The sequence below is a fragment of the Triplophysa dalaica genome, chromosome 17 (genome assembly GCF_015846415.1).
Source record: "Triplophysa dalaica isolate WHDGS20190420 chromosome 17, ASM1584641v1, whole genome shotgun sequence".
Classification (NCBI taxonomy): domain Eukaryota; kingdom Metazoa; phylum Chordata; class Actinopteri; order Cypriniformes; family Nemacheilidae; genus Triplophysa; species Triplophysa dalaica.
The window spans coordinates 14534330-14549470 of NC_079558.1; the positions used below are offsets into that span (position 1 = coordinate 14534330).

Consider the following 15141-nt stretch of genomic DNA (forward strand, 5'->3'; position numbering starts at 1 on the left):
GCACATACTTGCAAATTGAAATGTTTAAATGTGCATCATGAGGTTCGAACTGGCGACCTCTTACACCCAAGACATGCAATTTATAGTCTGCGCCACTCAGTTGACATAGTTGACCTGGCATCGTTCAAGGGTTATAAGCTATTAAAGCATAATATCTCATAAAACGCTAGGTGGCGCTGTCTTGAAACTTTAAGATTACGTTTGGGACTTTAATTTCGTGACGCGGGTAAAATTTGGTGCATATATATCATACAGTTTAAAATATATCGCGATTTATGACAACTTTCAAAATGGCGGACGAGCCGATCATTCAGTCGCGACATAATCGTACTCACACGATCTGGCTAGACTCAAGGAATCTGTAGACACCGAGATCCCAAATTTCTGACAAACATTTCAAAAGTTACGAGCAAAAATAGCCATTTTTCAAATCTCGCGACCCCTTTTCCCCTTTTTGGCAAAGACCCCCGGTCCTTGGTGTCAAAAAGTTATACAAAGTCTTGTACCAATAGATCGAAGAATGGACAAGATATCGCCTCCAGTAAATTTTTGGTCAATTCTTATTAGTCACGTCTGTGCAGCTCAGTCCAAAGATACTCTGCGCCAATTTTCATGACAGTCTGTTAATTTATAATGGTCAGAGTCTTAATGTAACGCTTGGAATGCGATAAGCGAACTGGTGGTGGCGCTATAGAGCGAGTGCTAGAGGCCCCATAATTGGTCACGTGACTTTTTAGGACCACCACTACGAGTGTGCCAAGTTTCATCATTTTCCTACTTACGGTTCATAGGGCTGCCATAGAAAAAGAAGCAGAACAAGAGCTGAAAGCAGCACCGCCAGGGCCAAGCCCACACTTTGCACCGCTTTACCCAGCGTAACCACCACACCCAGCCCACATTTCCCCCAGCGTACCCACGACACGAAATGAGACTGTAGAGCAAAAGTAGCAAAAATACAGTGTAATGGAAGAACAGATTATTTTTTAATATATGCACATGTATTATAAACCACTTTACGTAGCACTACATACATTGCACTTTATTTTATTTCATTTCTAAAATGACGTTACATTTCGTTTGTTTACATACTTACACTATTTGTGCACATACTTACAAATTGAAATGTGTAAACACGCAGCAGGAGGTTTGAACGCGCAAAGTCATGTACCCTAGGCTTGCAGTTATCAGGTGTGCTACTCAATTGACGTGGCTGACCAGCATCCTGAGGAGAGCTTTTCAGAGGTTGAAACATTGACATGTGCCAATCCCAAGGGGCTGAATCAACAGCGTAGAGCAAAAGTAGTAGAAATACAGAATATAGAAGGAGCAGATGTCAGAAGTGACAATGAAAGAAAGAATGTAATTTTGTACCCAGCTTGTTTCAGTCTGAATATATGTATTATAAAACACTTTTAGTTGTACTACATACACCGCACTCTATTTTATTACTAAAATAAAATTACATTTTGCTTCTTGACATGCACTATTTTTACACACAGAAATGTGCGCCACAGAGTTTGAACCAGCAACCTTTAGTAACCCAGACTTGCAATTTATCAGGTGTACCACTCAGTGGGCATGCTTGACCCAGCAGCATTCGTGGGTGATATTTTTTTATATTAGAGTAATATCTCATGAACGCAGTTATTGATGACAGATGTCAGAAGTGACAATGAAAGACAATATGTAATTTTGTACTTTTGTACCGCTTTAAGATGAACAACATACGTTGCACTTAATTTTATTCCATTACTAAAAAGACATTACATTTCATTTGTTGACATACTTGCACTATTTGTGCACATATTTGCAAATTGAAATGTATAATTGCACAACACGAGGCTCGTACCAGCGACCATGGAATGCAATGAGCATGACGAGTGCATGAAGTGTGCCGAGTACAATTTTTGTACATCAGTGGGTTAAAAAGTTACGGCCGTTTGAAAGTGCATTTTTGATCTGTTGGTAGCGCTATAGAGTGAGTGGTAGAGACCCTATACTTGGTCACATGACTAATGAGTAGCACCTCTACAAGTATGCCAATTTTCACCATTTTCCTACGTACGATTCATAGGGCTGCCATGGACTCCCATTGGTTAAGAAGAAGAAGCAGAATCATAATAATACCAACAGAAGCAGTAGTGGTCATGGCCCCTACGGGGCTTGGCCCCTAACTATAAACTTAATGTGTAGTGAGCCTTGAGAAACAAATCAAGAAGGAAAGGTTTGTTATTTTAACAAGTTAATATGAAGTATTACAAATAAAACACTAAAGACCCTAACAACACAAAAACAGAAAATTGCTTTGAAACCAACTTGAATTTGATTGATTGAATTATATATTTAAGTTTAAACCATAACAAATATTATGCTTTGTTGTTCTATACCCTATAGAAACCGAGAAAAGCGATAACCTATATTTCAAACCTACTTATGTCAACAAGGTAACAAGGAAAAAATCCATCCCTTTTTTATTTCTTTTTAACCTATAACCGAATGTTTGACGGACAGTGATGTTGACCGACTGTACGTGTACCACGAGGATAAGCCTCGCTGTGTTCGCTGTAATAACTAGGCCAAGCACAATGATGAATTTACCTTGAATAACCTCGTAAACAAGAGAAATTCCTCTCCAGAACCTGTGACGTGCAGACAGGACCATTCAGAGATACATTAACACCGGTGAGCCTGACACTGTCACAGTGTTTTGCGAAGATGCTCGTTTGTTAATGAAATTGAATTCCTCTCCAGAGCCTGTTGCGTGCAAACAGGACCACTCTGACAAACATTAACACCGGTGAGCCTGACACTGTCACAGCGTTTTGAGAAGATGCTTACTCATGTGTTAATGGAAGTTACACCTGAAACGCGACAATGTAACAAATGTGCAATGCAACGCTACAATGAAGCTGCTATTCAATTTGTCATCATATAAGGATGAAACCCGATGACAACTTGGACAAACCGAGCAGTGAATTCACAACAGTTAATAATGTCTGTATTATTATTTGCACGGAAGCACCCACATTCTTTACTTTCAACATTAAGTTATAGTCTACTAATGTGGACTTTTGCGTAACCACCTCGTAGCTTAAGAGGATTCGCTTGGTTGAAGCAGTTTTGAGGTGTCAAGGAAACGGTGCTTGAAAATCTTCAAAACCTTTTATACACAGCTAAACCCATCAAAGCATATGACGTAGAAGCTCTTTTGAATGGGTAAGAACTGGTCAAACTTACCCAGAATGGAAGTTCGGACCCGCATAAGTGCTCCATTGCTGTCCTCTTCAATGGATCTCTTCCTTACGCCGAGAGGATGTGGCTCTTTTGTTCTTGCATAAAACTCAAACGCACGGCAACACGAACATTACTGACAAGAACAAACTTACAGCATCGACGGAGAGACAGATAAACTGTTATTGTGCCCGGTTCCTAACCCTCCTCCCCAGTATGACGTTCAAAAACTACTTACCCCCTCGGTACAGTAGAGAGTCACTCAGAGGTTGTCATGGCACGAGAGTCCCGCCCATTTCTGCGTACGTAGTTCGCAAGCGCGGACATGTACATTTACTACACAGGTTCATGTATGTTTACTTAGCCATCTAAATCGGGATTATTTACAGTAGATTAACCCATCCATTCTTCCATCTATCCTTCATCTATACCGTTTATCTTTACTGGGGTCACAGGGAGTGCTGGAGCTTTCCCAGCTGTCTCGGGCTTAAACCAACCTTTACATTCAATTTTGGATTATTATTGGCATATTTAGTCTCTTTAATATTATATTATATAGACATAATTATCTTAAATGATGAAGTTATTAATTCCATATTAAATATTCATATAATATCAATAAAGGTAACGTTTAACTATCCTGTGGACACATTCATATATTTAGTTATATTTAAGTTAAGAGGATTTGCATTTGAATGGCCCACATACATATAATAATACTTGTACTAATTGTGCCCAACTAGAATATTTCCTTGAATGCAAATCGGCGAAGGGCCATGCAGAGAGTACAAGATAAAACTGTATCTTGATAATGCAGATCTCATTACATGTAATAAAACTTGTTCCTCTTCCTGGAACAGCTCATCTGCACCAGACCAAAATGAAGATGAACACAGACACACATCAAGACAAGCCACACTTTGATGTCCAGGAACATCGTAATTGTCCTTTCATTCATTACACTTGTTTGTTTTCCATATATTTGTCCTCTTCATTGCCTGTTATTCTTCCCATAATGCCCTTACCACACTTTTCACAACTTGTATCTTAAGCTTCATTTAATTATGTGTATCCATTTGATGGGAAATCATAATGACACAAAATAACACATTAGTACATTTGATACGTTACAATTACATTTGTCTTTTAAGGTGTTTATCGCCCCTTTAAGGCTGAAGAGCGCTCAAATTACTTTATTTTAATCTTTCTAAAAACTGAGAGTCAGGCAGCTAGTATGCTTGGCTTGTCATGTTTTCTTGAGGGATACCTTTTGTATAACTGTATAAATGTATAAATTAATATAACTGCTTTTTATGTAATTAAATTTTTATATTTGAGTAATTTGTAACAATACACTATTTTACATATCAGCAGTGTGATGAAATTGGTCGCTTTGGTCCTAGATACAGTTATAATGAGATTAATCTGTTTAACCCAGCTAACATGTAGCCTATATTACTGTGCAGTATGGTGAAATTGAAAATGTCCTTAACTGTGAATGGTTGGAAGTGGATGCCAAAGGTCTGGATTGGAGCTCTATAGGTGCTTTACTGCCACCTGCTGCATAGACCAGAAAACAATCTTAACTCTACATTTTGTCCCCAGACCTAATCGAGCTCCAATCTAACCCTCTTGCCTCCACTTCCAGCCATTCAAAGTTCAGGAGCAGGAGGCCTTTTTCAATTTCTCTGTACTGCACAGTAATATACACGTTTGGTAAACAGATTAATCTCATTATAACTGTATCCAGGACCTAAGGGATCACTTTCATGATGTAATTATATCACATAATCACGCTTAATATGTTTATTAATTACTTGTGATATAGAGCATACTCACCAAGACAGATACATTCTAATCTTTCGCAGAGTAGCGTGCATCAGAAGAGCCCCAAAGAGCAGAGTCATGCTAGCTCAGGGGTTTGCCGGGTGCCCCTTTTGTAGAGAAACATGTTTTCAAGCCGACCGGATTCACACCACCTACACACACCCACATAAAGACACTCTTATGAAATGTCCTTTAACTGCAAAATCATATAATATTTATTTAATTATTATTGAATTTGTTTGATTTCAAAGTAATTAAATTCAATTTCATGAACTGTATATAGTCCTTATTACAATGTTTCGTTGTTTTAAAGCAGCTTTACAGGAAGAGAACTTTATATGATTTCATTTGGACATTTTTTAAGCAAAACTCTAAACAGCAAGCAGTTGGAAACAAAATAATAATAATAATAATAAAGAGAGAACTGTCGGGGCTTTATTTGAAACATTGTAATAACAATACTGACATCTGTGTTATAAAAAAAAAAAAAAAATAAGGAACCGGTCACTTTAAGAGTCTCACCAATTCCACAAATGTCAATAAACAGCTACATGTAGCAGCTGTCAGTTGAATTTATAATGTTGGGAATCACAGCTAATGTCACAGGTGACTTGAGGACAGAAAGATATCACACTGTCATGGTTCCGCCATCTTTTCTTGTTTATTCTTGATCTTGGGGCGGTGCCATGACATAGTATAAGGTTCTTTGTGGAGAGAGGGGTTGGACCAAAGTGATCCTCTCACTCTCTCTCCGTGTCTCGTCGATGTTTCCCGCCCTTTTGTCTCGTTAGCTTTCCCTTAGTGTTTCATTACCCACACCTGCTCCCTTGTTAATGATGTTTGTTTCCCTATTTATACGCCCAATGTTTCATTGCCCTGTGCTTGTGCATTGTAGCTGTTCCCTGTGAAAGTCTTGTGACCAGTTGCTCTATGTCTTATGACCTTATCTCTCCTTGTTCCTGTACCCCGTGTCAGTAAGTCAGTTCAGTGTGTGTACTAGTGTTTATTTTCTCAGTTAAGTGAGTCCGTGTCTTTGATTTCTGTTAAAGTTATCCTGTCTTGTTTTCCCCCTCGTGGGTTTTGTTTTGTCCTTTTTATTATAATAAATACCCTTGTTTACTCGTACCATCTGTCTCTGCCTGCAATTGGGTTCTCCCACCATGTCAACTCCTGACAGAATGCACGAGCCTAACCGAACCCAGCAGGCAGCTCCAATGGACAGCACGACGCTGTCCTTGCGATCCGCCCAAGCTCACTTGCCGCTAGGGTTACTTCAGGGGAATTACGGGAACCGGGAGTTCGCCAGGGCATTCTCGGCGGTGGCTGAGAGGAACGAGTTTGGCGAAGCGGAGTTGAAAACCTGCTTCCCCTGGCGTTGCCTGTGGCGAGTGGGGGAGGACGGGTTCGGGGACGGCGTCCAGACCAGCATCCAGTCAGGGGGCCCCAAGTCCAGGGGTATCAAGCCCCAAATTTTTTTGAGGGGGGAGCTGCGGGGGAGGGCTGGTCCGAGCCAGCTCGGCCGTAGATTACCCTGAGGAGCCGGCACCAAGCCCGGTCCAGCAGCCGGCAGAGGGCGTTGTGAGTCGGGTGAGTCATCTGGTTCGCTTCTCAGGTGTTAGATGGTAGCGGTCAATTTGCATAGGTTCAGGCGGTTGCAGTTTGGACCAAGAGGCAGAGGTAGGAGGCGTCAGAAAGGTGTTAGGTTGTGTGTAATCACAAGCTGAGAGGTGTTGGGCAATCCGTACCGCTCATTGAATAAGACTTTCCAATCCTTCGTCGTCATCATATATGGTCATTATGGAACATACCGTACCACTCAATCCCTGCCGGAATACCGAGATGAGCGCCGCCTCATTCCAGCCGCTTCTGGCCGCAACAGTCCGAAAGCGAAGGGCGTAGTCAGAAGCTGATAAGTGACCCTGTGTCACGAAACGTAATGAGAGAGAAGAACCCAAATGCAGGCAGCGGTACGGGGTAACAAAATATCTTTATAAAACACAAAACAAAAACTCACAATGGGGTAAAATACAGGGGATAAACAAAGACAGCCAAACAGGAACGAAAAACTCACGTAGGGTAACAAACTGTAACAAAAACTCTCAGGAACAGAGTGCTGGGGCAGAAACGCTGTGACACAACGTAAGGATAAATCCTGGGTACAGCAGTTCAGACAAGCAAAGTTACAAGTATGTATAAGAACAAACGAGCACAGGACAGAGAATACAAGGGCATTAAATAGGGAGACGAATAAAGGATAATTACAATAGGCAGGTGTGGGTAATAAAACACTCAAGGGTAGACGAGACACGAGAAGGCGCATGACAGCCAAAATCTAAGCCATGCCATGTCCTTCTCACACAAAACCCTAGACTTAGTCATGACTCCGCTGCAAGAATAAGAATAAACATGACATGATAGCGGAATCATGACATAAGCCCCCCCTCAAATGAACACCTCCAGGTGTTCACCAAGGGGTAACTAACAAGACAAGACAGACTGGGTAACAGACAAAAACCAACAGAACATTGAAAACATGATTAGGGACATACAAGAAATAATAACAAACGGGTTGGGGTGAGACAATAAAAATAACAAACAAGGGAGGGGGGGTGGGGGCAAACAAGAGTACCTAGGGGGCAGTCCAAAAGGGTATGGATAGGGTGGGACAGTCTTAGGGGGAGTCACGGTCCGGGGTGGCGCTCTGGAGCGCGAAGCCCCAGGGGGATTGACTGGGGAAGTCCAGTGGGGAACAGGAGCAGGCTTGACTTCCGGGTGTAAGGCTGGCTGGGCGGGGGTTGACACCGGCTGGAAGACCGGCAGGAACACTGACTGGATTGCCGGATGGGCAGCGCTCTCTGGCTGGAGAGGCCCGGGAGTGCCGGACGGGAACGGCTGGAGAGGCCCGGGAGTGCCAGACGGGACCGGCTGGAGAGGCCCGGGAGTGCCGGACGGGACCGGCTGGAGAGACCCGGGAGTGCCGGACGGGACCGGCTGGATAGGCCCGGGAGTGCCGGACGGGACCGGCTGGAGAGGCCCGGGAGTGCCGGACGGGACCGGCTGGAATGGCGGCTGGGCAGCGCTCTCCGGTGGCTGGGCAGCGCTTGGTGCCGGCTGCTGGACCGGCTTGAAAGCCAGCCTCGGGAACACCGGATGCTGGGCAGTACTGAAACGCTCTCCCCTCTTGGGCTTCCTCTTCCGGGAGCGGCCCACAGGGACTGCGGTCGACAGAAGAGAGGCGGTGGGAGGCACGGCTAGCTCCGTGCAGGAGGAGTCGGATGGGGATGTGTTCGTGGACTCCGCACGAGCCGCGGCGGCTAGCCACACGGCTTCGAAGTCCAACGGCCTCATCGCTCTCATCTCCGATCAGGAGAGTGGGTCTCTGAGACCGGTGTTGAACCGCACCGCCAGCTCATCCTCCCCGAAGACGCCTTGCCCGGCGATGTCGAGGAACCTCTCCCCAAACTCATGCACCGTCTCCCTCCCCTGGCGAAGGCTGCAGAGGCGACGGGCAACACCACAACGGCCAGTGTTCATGGCTGCTTGCTGGGTTCAGTATAGGCTCGTTTGTTCTGTCACGAAATGTAATGAGAGAGAAGAACCCAAATGCAGGCAGCGGTACGGGGTAACAAAATATCTTTATAAAACACAAAACAAAAACCCACAATGGGGTAAAATACAGGGGATAAACAAAGACAGCCAAACAGGAACGAAAAACTCACGTAGGGTAACAAACTGTAACAAAAACTCTCAGGAACAGAGTGCTGGGGCAGAAACGCTGTGACACAACGTAAGGATAAATCCTGGGTACAGCAGTTCAGACAAGCAAAGTTACAAGTATGTATAAGAACAAACGAGCACAGGACAGAGAATACAAGGGCATTAAATAGGGAGACGAATAAAGGATAATTACAATAGGCAGGTGTGGGTAATAAAACACTCAAGGGAAGCTAACGAGGAGACGAGAGGGGCTGGGCCATAGACGAGACACGAGAAGGCGCATGACAGCCAAAATCTAAGCCATGCCATGTCCTTCTCACACAAAACCCTAGACTTAGTCATGACTCCGCTGCAAGAATAAGAATAAACATGACATGATAGCGGAATCATGACACCCTGTTTCAGACGTAAGAGTTGATCTTGTACTGTCAACGAACCTGCGGATTGACCAGATACCTCGCGGAAATGTTGAAAAAAAGAGTCTCTCAGATTGTACAAGGGGTCCTCCAGACGCCCAAACACATTGAACCCAGTTGAGCGCTTTTCCGATGAGACGAGAAATGACGAATGCCACACGTGCTCTCTTGTACCCGAACTGGCGAGCGTTTACCTCGAAGAACAGTTCGCACTCTAATAGAAAGCCATTGCACTCCTCCACTGATCCCGTGTAGAAGTTCGGAGTGACCATAGGGCTGGCAGCGTATAGGAAAGGAGTTGCTGCTGAAGGGTTGTGACCAAATTCCCAATGGGATCCGTCGTAGGCAGGGGGTTGGACGAAGGTGATGAAGACATCGAAGCACGCAGTTTGTCCTTTTCTGGTCGGGTATTCTGTCACGGGTTTCTTGAGGACAGAAAGATATCACACCATAGATCGGGTTGAAGGCTTTAATGAAACAATCTACTACTGGAAGAAAGGCAGTCCAAAAGAAGAACTTCAGGTAAATCCAATATAAACAAAAAGGGATTCCAATCCCTGGAAAGATAGGAAACCAACAGATACAAAAACTAAAGAAAAACAGGATAATATTCCAGAGGATAACATAAGCCCCGCCTTACATCAAACAACGTTAATACCCAACAAAGAACTCTAGAACCCAGGGAGTATAAATGCAGTCCAAGAGATGAGTTACAGCTGTGACATGTAATCAATGAATCAGGCGTTAATAGTCTGGTGAACGTGAGCGTGAGAATCCGAAATCCGAAGCAGATGTAGACGGCGTGGCCGTGACAATGGACCGATTTCACAAAACTGTAATGACTCGTTCAAGGGTCATCAGCATCGTCATTTTTTTTAATTTTCATTTTGAACAAATTAAGCATGTTTATAACACTTTCTTTATACTTTCTATTATAATACCTTTGTATCAAATTACAAAACAATATTTAACGCTAATAGAGGGTTGTTTCTAATACACCGTCTATTGAAGTCACAGTAAATTTGAAATTATTCTCTCTTTTGAATGTTGTCAGACTCTTTCTATTTTTTTTCATTTTATTAAAAGTAGTGAAATCACTATACAGGAGTTTTAGTTTTGCTACTTGAGCAAATGAGAATGAGAAGTTTACCCACTTCTGCTGTTTAGAAACCCGGAAACTTAAAATAAGCTCTATATCCTAGCCCTGTTGTTCCCCATTTATAAAAGACCTGAGTGCAAACTTCCAGCACAGATCAGTTCAGATAACCCCCCAGCATCACCCCTGTAATACATTAAACTAAACCTTCAGATCTGTGCTGTCTAAAATTATAAATTACAAAATGATTTTATGGTGTTTGAGCTGTCATTCAAGTTAAACAAGGACATTTAAGGAATGTTTCTATGTGATTTGTGTGTAATAGCTTAAGCCTAATGAATTGTTATGATAAAGCTCTGACCTGTCAGAAGACCTGTGGCAGTTTTCCAAGTATCTTTCCCTGTGTTCATCAGAAAAAAAATATTTGGAACAACTCGAGGGTATGTTAATGATGACAGAATTTTAATTTTTGAGTGAACTGTTCCTTTAAGGCACTTTAAGCCAAGATAAATATCTCGGAAAAACCCACACATCCCAACAGAACTGCACAGAACAAGTACGGCACAGCAGCTAACATCTTACTGTATGAGAGAAAAACATTCAAATTGTAAATCACTGTATCCACTACCTCGACAGGGATGTATAAACACAATGGAATCCTACATTCTTAAGGGATAGTTTACCCCAAAATTAGAATTCTGTTATCATTTAAACCCCTTAATAATGTAGAAACTGTATAACTTTCTTCTGCTGAACGATGGCAAGGTATGATGACAAGGTGGACACAATCATCCACCAGACTGGACGAGGTTGGCTGGACTGAATCAGACTTTCATTCTCACTTAAACAACATAATAAGATTCTTCAAAAACAAACACAAGCGGCTGCTCATTCAGCACGTTGAGAGATCTACAATGTAAAGTAATGTGGTTCAATAGCTTCGCACTTGACCCACTTACTCACCGCTCGGCCTGCAGCTCCCCCCATTCCTGGAGAGGAAGTCGGCTACAGCCATCTTTGCACCCCGCCTGTGGACCACCTGGAACTTAAAATGCTGTAAGGCTAGATACCAACGGGTGATTCGGGCGTTGGTATCCTTCGTGCGGTGGAGCAGCTGCAGAGGGTTGTGGTCCGAACAGAGGGTGAATTCCCGGCCCAGGAAATAGTATCTAAGGGTGATGACGGCACATCTGATGGCCAAACACTCCATTTCTCTGGTGCTCTCCACCAGGGAGTCCACCAGGACAAATGCAATCCAATGTCCTCTCGCTGATCGCTCCATGCCCCTTCTTTTCCCAAGCAACAACCGCACGTAAATACCCTAATAATTCCCAAAAAGCGGGCTAATTGGTTCCCAGAATCAACGGATGCCGGAGGTGTGGATTAACCGCCACCTCTACTCTATGATTTTGTCCCCTGAATTGTATAATGGTGGACATTAAAGGATACTCCACCACATACCCGTGTACACACTGTACCTGAACCAGGCGGCTTGTATCCAATGTCCTGGGCCAAACCAGTCTTTGATGTATATAGGTTTGGTTACAACCTGAATCCACCAGAGAGTGATATTCAGGTACCTTTATAGTCACAGGTATGTGGTGCCAGCCTGACTGCCTCATTTTCCCATCCACCATCACTGGGCACCTATAAAGAAAATGGTCCGGTACCCCGCAACGCCAGTGGCAGGAAGTGGGACAAGCATGGAGAGAGTGCCGAAGCGTCGTGCTGCAGCATCAACTCCAGGCATTTCCTGTTCGTCCCCGGGCAAGGACTCGAGGTGGACTGGGCAGACGGGACCTGTGGAAAGGGACAGGGTGAGAAGAGGACACCGGAAAGGAGAGAGAGACAGCTCGAAGGGGTTTGCCATCCCCGGAGCACACCACCATCTGGTCCTCGGCGAGTTGGATGGCTGAGGCCAGCGACATCGGTCAGTGACACTGGTCCCACTTACCGTCTTCTTGGGCAGTCGAGCGTTAAACTGCTCCAGTACCATGCGGTGGATGATGTCGTCGACGTCGCTTTCGTCAGCCAGCAGCCATTTGCGGTATTAGTCCCGGAGCTGTTGGGCCATCACAAAGGGTCGGCCGCTAGCTGATAGATAAAAGCAACCATATTTGCATACATTTGCCTAAATATTAGCACATTGTGTACACTTATTACTACGTTGACCACATTTATAGCAGCATTTTATCTTTGGTGCAGGGACAAACCAGCATGGGGACCTGGCAAATTAAATATGTGCAGATTTTTCTTTTCTTTTATATTATCAATAAAGAAGTGCTGATGTTTTTGTTGTTGTAACGTTTTAACCGTAGCGAACAAATCAAACAAATAATCCTAATGCATTGCCGCTGTTGAGAGGGACATCTAGAAGCGAGTAAAAAAATACTGTGTAATATAAGCGTTCAGAATTCATGTGTAAGACAGTAGAAGGCAAAAAGGTGACACTGGACCCTCTTGCCGTCTTCTTGGGCAGTCGAGCGTTAAACTGCTCCAGTACCATGCGGTGGATGATGTCGTCGACGTCGCTTTCGTCAACCAGCAGCCATTTGCGGCATTAGTCCCGGAGCTGTTGGGCAATCATAAAGGGTCGGCCGCTAGCTGACAGATAATAGCAACTGTATTTGCATACGTTTGCCTAAATATTAGCACATTGTGTACACTTATTACTACGTTGACCACATTTATAGCAGTGTGATGTAAGGGAGTACGGTGGAGGTGTCTTTGAGTTAATGAGGGGTGGGGACTAAGGTAAAAGTGTACAGGTGATGCGGATTAAAAGGCTGATAAAAAGACTGTTGGAGAGGCTGCTTGTCGTTCGGGAGCTCGAGTGTGGGTGACACGCTAAACGGCCGCTCGAGATAAAAAGTGTCTCCGGCGGTGAAGACAGGTAGCCAGATAGAGGGGGAGTTAATAGAGCTAGTCAGTGAGGGCCTTCTTTAGTGGTTAGGAGAGCTCCTGAAACCTGGATTATAGCTGACAACGTGCTAGTGCTACTGCATACCCTGTGCTGGTGCCACTTAAACTGGGATTATACCTGGCAACGTGCTAGTGCTGCCGCCTACCCTGTGGTGGTGCATCTGAACCCTGGACTACTGCCTGACCCCGTGAGAGATCGAACTCTGTGTCTGAACCCTGGACTACTGCCTGACCCCGTGAGAGATCGAACTCTGTGTCTCCGGTGATCGCTGTTGGTTGGGAGATTGAAGCAAGCCTTGACTAAAGGGGGGTAATGTGCCGTACTGGAGTGTGTTTATGGTTTTAATGCAATAAAGCTTTCATACTTGTCCCTGTGGTGTTCGGTCTCTGACTTACATTTGCCTGGGTGTTACACTGGTGGCAGCGGTGGGATCTTTTCTTGTAACAATTAGACAACAGGCAATGGAGGGCAGAGAGGGACACCAAGAGGGCCAAGCAGGGCCGTCGAATGTTGCCATTTCGGCGACGGTACCTTTGTTGGAAGCCACAGCTGCATCAGCAAACCGAGCTTTTTCACGCCCTATATTTATGAAGCTTAAATTTATGGCGCTTTTATTGGCGGGTCGTGCTCGAGATATCTATAGTGGCCTCCCTTTAGAGGCCAAGCATAGTTATGTGTTATTAAAAAATGCGTTGGGCAAATGTTTTGAACCATGTGAAACCGCAGAATGGAACCGAGTAAGTTTTTCGTCACGTAAACGGCAGCCGAATGAAACAGTGTGTGAATATGGTAATGCTCTTCGGAGGTTGGGGGTTAAAGCACACCCGGCGGTAGGGGCAGATACGCAGGATTTACTGGCCAGAGACCATTTTATTACACATGTAGGGAATGGAGAAACTCGCATGCGGCTCCGTAGCTTTAAGCCCCTTACGTTAGAAGAAGCGATTAATATTGCCGTAGAATTCGAGCTGATTCAGGGATTAGAACAATGTACGGTTCATCCCGATTCAAAAGTGCGGGCGTTGCATGTACCTGAAGTAGAGATTAAAGTAGATGTGCTGACCGGGGTCGTAGATGCACTGCGTAATGAAGTGCAAACATTGAAAAAATCTGTGCAGCAATGGCTGGAAGTTGCTCCCCCGCTAGTTAGAAATGCACCCCTGCAGAAGGATAGCGGAGAGTCCTTGGTAACAATGATGAGCGGAAGTAGACCGGCTCAGCCGTTAGTGGGGGGGGTGTTGGTAATGCGGGTGCAATCGGCATTTGAGGAGAGAGTGTCCTTATCTATTGGGAAATGGGAGGGGGCAGGCACGTTAGGCCAAATGCCTGCCCCAACCCGGGAACAACTTTGTCAATTGGCCTCACCGTTCCAGAGCTATCCTGGGGTCTATCTGGCCACCATACTAGGTGGGTGTGATGTGAAGCTTTTGGTTGATACAGGTGCCCAGGTTTCAATAATACCCAAGCAGAGGTGGCTGACCATTACTGATGGAGGGGCTCGACTTGAGCATCATGATGGTGTGGTCAGGGTGGTTAGTGGGGGAGAACTGCCGATTTTGGGACGTTGGCAGACTGTATGTCAGTTTGACTCATTAGGGGTGATAGCAGAGTTTCTGGTGGCAGATGTGGAACCACAGGAAATTCTGCTTGGTGCAGATTTTTTGTTAAAATTCGGTGCTGTTATTAACCTTGAGCAAAAGAGCTGCCGATTAATGGGGAAACAAATACCTCTTATTTTTGCCAACGATAGGGATGCACAGGTACGCGAGGTTATAGTGCATGTGGATACATCTGTTCCCCCTCGTAGTGAGGTCCTAAAATCCGATTTATCCAAGGATTTGCGGAAATTGCACGGCCATTACATCGTCTTACAGAGAAGGGGCGAAAATTTAAATGGGATGATGAATGCCAGCAAGCATTTTTACAGCTTA

The 15141-nt window shown here is 44.5% G+C and overlaps 1 protein-coding gene across 2 annotated transcripts in view; it reads right to left on the reverse strand.

Moving 5' to 3' along the window:
- abcc3 (ATP-binding cassette, sub-family C (CFTR/MRP), member 3) overlaps positions 1 to 3490 on the reverse strand; it is a 68964-nt gene extending 65474 nt beyond the window's left edge. For both annotated transcript variants that reach the window (XM_056771085.1, XM_056771087.1), the window contains exon 1: positions 3238 to 3490. In XM_056771085.1, the coding sequence (XP_056627063.1) occupies positions 3238 to 3273 (36 nt within the window). In that variant the 5' untranslated portion in view covers positions 3274 to 3490. The remainder of the gene's footprint in view (positions 1 to 3237) is intronic.
- Positions 3491 to 15141: the final 11651 nt, after the last annotated feature.